General features: G+C 35.1%; 1 protein-coding gene across 4 annotated transcripts in view; it reads left to right on the top strand.

Moving 5' to 3' along the window:
- The first annotated feature begins 3,593 nt into the window (after window positions 1–3,593).
- LOC146001627 (uncharacterized) overlaps window positions 3,594–7,531 on the top strand; it is a 29,893-nt gene continuing 25,955 nt past the window's right edge. The window contains exons 1-2 of one of the 4 annotated variants that reach the window (XM_083139177.1): window positions 3,594–3,678; window positions 6,364–6,446. In XM_083139177.1, the coding sequence (XP_082995303.1) occupies window positions 6,383–6,446 (64 nt within the window). In that variant the 5' untranslated portion in view covers window positions 3,594–3,678; window positions 6,364–6,382. Of the gene's footprint in view, window positions 3,679–3,897; window positions 3,958–4,155; window positions 4,381–4,585; window positions 4,646–6,363; window positions 6,447–7,531 lie in introns of those variants that run through there. The other 3 variants (XM_083139176.1, XM_083139178.1, XM_083139179.1) reach the window with 3 other exon arrangements.

Genomic DNA, 7,531 nt, shown 5'->3' with positions numbered 1-7,531 from the left:
ATTCCGTATAATGTCGTATCAGGATTAGGGGGAAAATTTCACTTACAGATTCAGACTTCGGGAAATGATTTCGAAATTTTCAGAATCAAGAACAGTTGTGACATTTTGAGTAGTCTTGTATTAAATGTGCCCTAATGTGTTCGGATGTTTTTCTTGGATGTGTTGGAACTGCTTAAATTTTTGTTTTCCCAAGTCTACCTTTTGGTAATAGTGATTCATGTGGTAGAGAGAGGGAGTGGATATTTGATTTTTATTACTTAGCGTTCCTTTCCTGCCACTTCTAGATAATCGCAACAATGAGTGATGACGTGAAATTGATGAGACACTCATAAACAGTGCCGCAACCACAGGGAGCAGGGGGCATTGCCCCCCCCCCCGACATTGGACGGAAATCCATTCTAGGGGAAGCAAACATTGAAGTAAAAAAAACAAGACTAACTTAGGAGAATCTAAGAATAGCAGGACAATTGGATACTCATGATTAGAGCCCGGAAGTTTGGCAAAATGCCTCTTTTTATCTACTGCATATATTGATAAACTTTTTCCGGATATACATTTTTTATGTTGTTTCGAATGTTTTAGAAGCCTTTTCATTTTGCCTATTTTGCCTATTTGGGACCCCACTGCCTATTTTTAATTATAATGCCTTTTTTTGCCTTTTTCAATGAAATTTGACCATTTTTTAAAAAAAAAATGTGTTTATAAATTATTTTGCTCCCAAAAAAACGTTGTTGGCATTTATTTTTCTTCCGTTTATTATGTGAATAATTTTCGCCTTATTTAAGTAACATTGAATGCATGTTTCAACATTGCTGAAGGAGAAAAGTGTGAGGAAAAAGTATTTCATGCTGATTTAGGATATTGCCTTTCGGTTAATATTTCCTTGTGCATGACTGACTGCTGAAGTGGACAGGTTGTTTTCGAACACAAAGAAGATATTTCTGAAATCTCCCTCTCGAACCCGAAAATTTAAGAAGTTGCATCTGAGCTTAGTTTACCTCCGCAACCAGTCTTGACCAGAAGGGGAACCTGGATATCAGCAGGTATATATTATGCTAACAACCTTGAAAAAATCAGTGAGGTGATAGATGCTCTTCCAGAAAATGAAGCGGCTTCAATTCGTGAAGCGAAAAAACTCCTGTGCTATTCAAGTTTATTTTTGCACATAATGGTGCATTGCCAGAGACAATTACAATTATAGCATCCATGAAAATCTACGAGGAATCTATGCAGCAGATGATGGAAGTGCCAGGAGAAAAGGGGCCAGCTGTTGTGGAAAAGTGCAAACGGGTAGTGAGTGCAAATGAGGACTTGAAACATTGAAAACAATTTGTAATATTCTAAAAGGTGAAAATGCTGTTACCAAAATGAGTCCAGCTACATTAGCTTGTTTTATGTATGCTCCAATAACTTCTGTCGAAGTAGAAAGATCATTTTCTATTATGAAAAACATTCTCTCTGACAGACGACTATCAATGAATGTTGAGAACTTAAAAAAACACCTTGTAGTTATGTGCAATCAAGACGGAGAAAATTGAAATGCTCTTCCCAATGTAGATTTTAACATGTTGCCAGAAATTATAGATAAAAGTAAGCGACTTCCAAAAGTGCCTTTTTTCGGTTTATTTTGCCTTTTTTTTACATTTTTAGTGCCTATTTTCCACATTGTAAATGCCTTTTTGCCTGCCTATTTTAACGAAAATAAATGCCTGAACTTCCGGGCTCTACTCATGATGAAATTAGTTTTTACGTGTTCTTTGCATTTTTCTTCCAAACGGCCAAGGGCACTTGCAAGGGGCACAGAGGGGCAATTGCCCCTTTCCTCGAATTCAAATTTTATACAAATAAAAGTACATTTTGTAAAATTTTCTTGCTCGCAATTTTTGTTATTCTTGCGTATAATTCAAGTTCAGAGCCATAGCTGTGGGGTAGCTGGAGTCGGCCCTGGGAGCCAAACTATCCATATGAAAAAATGTTTAAGGGAATGCCATGGCGCCCCGTAAAATTATTTGTGCCCTATTAAAACAATTTCTTTCTATGAAACTTAATATGAAATATTAATGATGACACTGTAATCCAAGAAGTCATTGATCAATCAAGTGATTCCTATTTGTTTGTCAGATGTCAAACACATTTATTTCTCCTATAATATAATACAATTCACACAATATTTTGCAAAATGGTAAATGTAACCAGTAGGCAAACATTGTCTGTAGTGATCATGAACATCCGCAGGATTTTTTCCAGGGAGGGCCAAGGAAGGTATTTTTTTCCAGTGGGGGGGGCAAACAAGGCACATTTTCTCCAAAAATAGTGTTGTTCCCTAAAAAAACATTGCTTAAATTTGGATTTATGATGTTCATGCAATAATTAACACATATTATTGTGGCTAAAATGAAATTATATGTGTGAAATACATAATTTTTGGTTGACTTTCATTTTCCAGGGTGGGGCCACGGCCCCCCCTTACCGGACGCCCATGGTAGTGATGCGAGAGTCTCCCCCTTGAAGGAAAATGGAGTCCGTGGTGGACTAAGGGACCCATGTTCTAGCAAGTACAATAAAAGTATTATAAATTTTTACACAATTCATCAAAGTGTAGATAATATGTAACAATTATTATTTAATTAATTTGATTTTTCTTGCATAACAGAACACAATGGTGTCATTAGATTGTTGTTAGATTCCTTTGTGCGTAAAAATCTTACATACTGGAAACTAGAGGGAATCATTATGAAGAATGATTTTTAAGGGCTCCCTTAATCAGTTCTGCAGAGAGGCCCAGAGCTGTTGGTACATATTAATCGTCTATTAACATTATCGACCTGTAAATATCAAGTTGATACAGTCCATATTAGCCTATTTATGTTAAACTTTATATTCTTTGGCAATCTGAAAAGGTCATTATCGAAATATTGCTATTTGATGTTGCTCGAAGGTTTTTTTTGTTCGTTGCTGTTTCAAGATATCATGCCTTTTCTTGTTACTTATCTCTTTTGGGGGAGAGGGCAATTGCCTCTGTGTACCCTGCTATATCTGCCAATGCGACAAAATATTTTAAAAATTTGCCCCCTCTATGATGGAATTCGCCCACCTACATAGAATTCCTGGCTACGGGCCTGGCAAAGGTTAATATCAAAATGCATTCAGATGCTAACTGCATAAAATGCAAAAGAAATAATGGAAAATTATACTTATAAATATACTTATAAATAATAATTATAAATCCCCATTTACATAATAATAATACCTATTATTATTATTTCGAATAAAATTTATTATTTTTAGTTTGTTATTATTCTATAATAACATTTATAACCGTGGTAATAATACCTATTATTTATCTATTCAACTTTTATCATTAGCCCGACCCCCCTCCAAAAATTTCTGGCGACGCCCATGCATCCAACTGTTTATATTAACAGCAGGGGGCAAATTACATTCTCCGCCTGTGCGCTTGCCTTTGTCGGATGCTTTGTCAAAGCGAAGATAAAACCTCAGGCACCCTGTCAACCAAAGCAAGAGCATCTCAGCACGTTTTCCTCCCCTACTTTCGCTTAGACCATCTGGGATTGGTTGGATCCTTTTGTCGGGTGTAGAGAACGAGAAGCCAAAATTTGTGACTACGAAATCGGAATGATAAAGCCAGCTTCATATTTGGTCCAGCACAGTTTCAAGGTTTGTGTTTACTTTTAATGCTTGGCGTAAATATTAACAAGTTGTTTTCATTCAGCTTGACGAAGGTAAAGACCAGTGAACTTGTGCAGAATAGGATGCAATAATTAAAGGAGTTTTATTTTAGCAATCTAATATGGCGTTGAGATGACAGATTAAATGTGGATGTTTTGTCTGCGATTGGTTCGGGTGCAAATGTAGATATCTTTGTGGACATGATTGTTTTGTATTATTTTTATTAAATCCATACATGTGATATTTTGCTAACTAGTCACAGATGAAGTTAGTCGATTATCGAATTGAAAGCTTCAAAATCCAAACACAAATTTATGAACGCTGCCAAAATTAACGCTTACATTTCGCGACCGGCTGGTAGTTTGTTTACATCTGCCAAATAATGCACATTGTATTTTTAGAGCAGCCACCAACTTCAGTATGAAAATACACTGGAATATTAGTTATATGGATTAATTTTTACTGACAACCGAATTTGTCTGGATGGGGCATGTTGACATTGCCATAGGCAGTGCAGTTTTTTTTAATACGATATTTGTCTCTGTTTTTTATTTCTTCCTGTGGAATAAATGTGTGTGCCGGAAAATTTTTAACACAATTCGTAGGATATTTTGCCGTAATGAGATTGCGTAGCCTACCCCAGTGAAAAAGACACACCAACCAGATAGCTGTTCACATTAAAGTACAAGGGTAGGACTGGTTTTAAATGCTTACAATTTAGACAGTGATATTCAGAAAATTTTCATTTGCAAGGGCAGAGGAATGTATTTACAGTACAATTTTAGAATGTGGATAATTCATATAACTTTATGCTTACACATGTGGGCGTGTGAAAGTAGTGCTTGCCTATGTTTTGACATGTACCTTTTTTTCTGGTGCAGGAGAGCATTTTTTTAATAAGATATGATCTAGTTTAGGCAAATTTAAAGTTGTGTGTTAGGATAAGGCATGCATGGTATGGTAATATATCTGCATATAAAATATTTTTAATACTTAGGTTATATACATTATTGCAGGATAACATTTATTTTCTTTAATGCAGCGAACACATCAGTGATAGATACTGAAAAAGAATATTCTCAGGATTGCCACAGTAATGTTTGTTTGTATTTCTGATATTCCTGTCTTTAATCCTTTTTACAACTACAATTCCACATTTAAAATCTATGTATTTGTGTCCTCTCCTATGTGATACATTTGATAACCACTGAATCTTTGATTTCTTAATATTTATTAATAAGTGAATAAATTGCACATTCTCTGAGATTTGATTTTGTAAGGTTTGGTTAATTTTTCTCTCGACACTGTTGTCACCTTCTTCTTCTTTTTTTTTGGCAACCATAAATACAGTAGAGCGTCGATTATCCGAACGTCGGTCAACCGAACGACCGCTTAACCGAACTGTGTACTCGCTCACTTTCAGATATCTGTAATGAAAAAAGTACGTGACTTAGCTGCTCGTAAGCGTGTAGGCTTGCTTAGACAGACCAAAGTAAAGGATTTTTTTAAACGTTAATTTTGTGTACTGTGTGTATTGTTCATGCAAAATGCGTATGTAATATGTACATATTTTTGTTTAATAAACTGTACCACATACTATATATTCCTACTAAAGTTGCCTTTGTACGTTACTTTGTAATACATACTTAAAGAGATGCCTGTTTTTATGAATAAATTTACTGTACAGTACTTCTTTTTGGCAAATAAACATGTACAGTTCGATTATCCGAACAAACCAGTTTTCCGAACACCCATGTCCCCCAATTACTTCGGATAATCGACGCTCTACTGTAGATCCAATTTTAGAAACATAATAATTTTATTTGAAACATCCCTCTTGTCTTCTTTTTTACTTGGGCACTCAATAACACTTAATGACAGTGCGGAACGACTGAAGATGACCGGACCCCTCTCTGATTTTCGTCATATTTGGCATACTCACTAATTGAGGCCTCCTAATCACGAATCTGAAGTTAAAAGTTGTCGGAAACCTCTAGAAATTGCAAAGTAGGCAAAAATAAGGCGTTAGTTTCCGGAATGGAAACAGTCGATTTTCGCAAAATTTTTTGTTTCATAAAAGGCATATATATTCCTGATACTACCACGACACCAAATTTTAACTGTTTGCCTAACCTAACCCCACGTCAATGCTTCGTGGGGCTAGCGTCAATGGTTCGCAATTATTTTGCAATTTCTAGAACCTGATACTACCACGACACAAAATTTTAACTATTTTTGCCTAACCTAACCACACATCAATGGTTCGCAATTATTTTGCAATTTCTAGACGTTTCCGACAAATTTTAAATTCAGATTCGTCATTAGCAGGCCTCAATTAGTAAGTATGCCAAATATGAAGAAAATCGGAAAGGGGTCCGGTCATCTTCAGTCATACTGACAGTGCTTCAGAAAAAAAAATGTATGCAGTATTTGAACTAGTACTAATTTACCTCCATTGTGTGTTACAATGTTAATTGATCAGTTGAAAAGTTGGTGTTTTGTCAAATAATTGTTGTTATTTTTTTAAATATATTTTTCTTACTGAGTACGTGTAAGAATATTTAAGTGTGTCTTGTCAGATTAATGATATCAGCATTGGATCTTGAGAATTGTCCTATTTCTTACATCCCTGTTGATGCAATGCTTACATAGCATTATTTATTGGAATTTCAGGTCTTTCAGAAGTAACATTATGGATATTCAAGCAGATCCTTCTCTGCTGGTGGTTAGTCTTGAGGGCTGCATCCCAACATCTGGTACGTTGATATCATCTCAGATCTTAGACATAATTTGTAATAATCTTGAATAACTTGACTTCCGAGATATTACGAAAAGATATTAGAAAAATGAAAGATGTAATTTAACCTGGGATCACTTGCACATGTAGTTGTCATGCTATTACATACGTTTTAGATTTTTCTAACAAGTTATATTTGCATAAACAGGTATATTTAGTATACAGATATAGAGATAATTATGTTATGTTTATAAAGATTTACAAACATAAAATTGAATGAAAATTTCTTCACCGCCCATAGCTTCTCACCTTACCCTGTTTCTTATCTACCTGAGAGATGACAACAACTTTATGGCAGCCACTGAGGCCCACTGGCATGTTCTGAAAATTTGACAAGGTTATCACAACAGTTATTATTTATTGTATCTATTTATTGTGTATTAATTAGATATAATAAAAAAAACAATGCAGTCATACAAGTATAAAAAAACAGAAGTCCGACAACTTCAAATTTTGTTGCAATTTCTTCATAAAAGGAAAAAGGTTGGTTTACTGGTAGTAATCCAGATAACATCACTGCTGAGGGCTATACAACAGTATGTGTAATGCAGGTATTCACAGCTTTAGAAAACATCTAGCAACGAATGTTACTTTGAATACTGCCACCACAAATAAGCTTTTTTCGATTAGGAATTCTTGTTGCAATGATCGATAAAAAATAGAAACATGCTGAAGGCATTGTTACTCATCACTTCCATATTTGATTTGATTACATTGCTTTTGTGCCATTTGTGGCTAACTATGACAGTGTCACTTCCATTTCATTGACAACATTCAGAATATAACAAGAATTCAATATTGTTAGATAACAGGTGTCCCACTCGAAGGTAGCACCAGAAAATGTTGGTTGAAACGAAAAGGTTCAAGAGGAAATAAAACAAAATAATTACATGGCATACCTGTATGTATCAGAAATGAGATTGTCACATGAGGTGCTGGAAATTTCCTCCTTGAGCTTCCAAACACAACTGAAGACGACGTTGCATGTTTCAATGACTAACTAACTACATGAAAGCACGATTGCCCAACCATCTCTGTTTGTGT

The sequence above is a fragment of the Lepisma saccharinum genome, chromosome 17, assembly GCF_977018435.1.
Source record: "Lepisma saccharinum chromosome 17, izLepSacc3.1, whole genome shotgun sequence".
Lineage (NCBI taxonomy): Eukaryota > Metazoa > Arthropoda > Insecta > Zygentoma > Lepismatidae > Lepisma > Lepisma saccharinum.
This window is presented reverse-complemented; position numbering and strand designations above follow the sequence as displayed.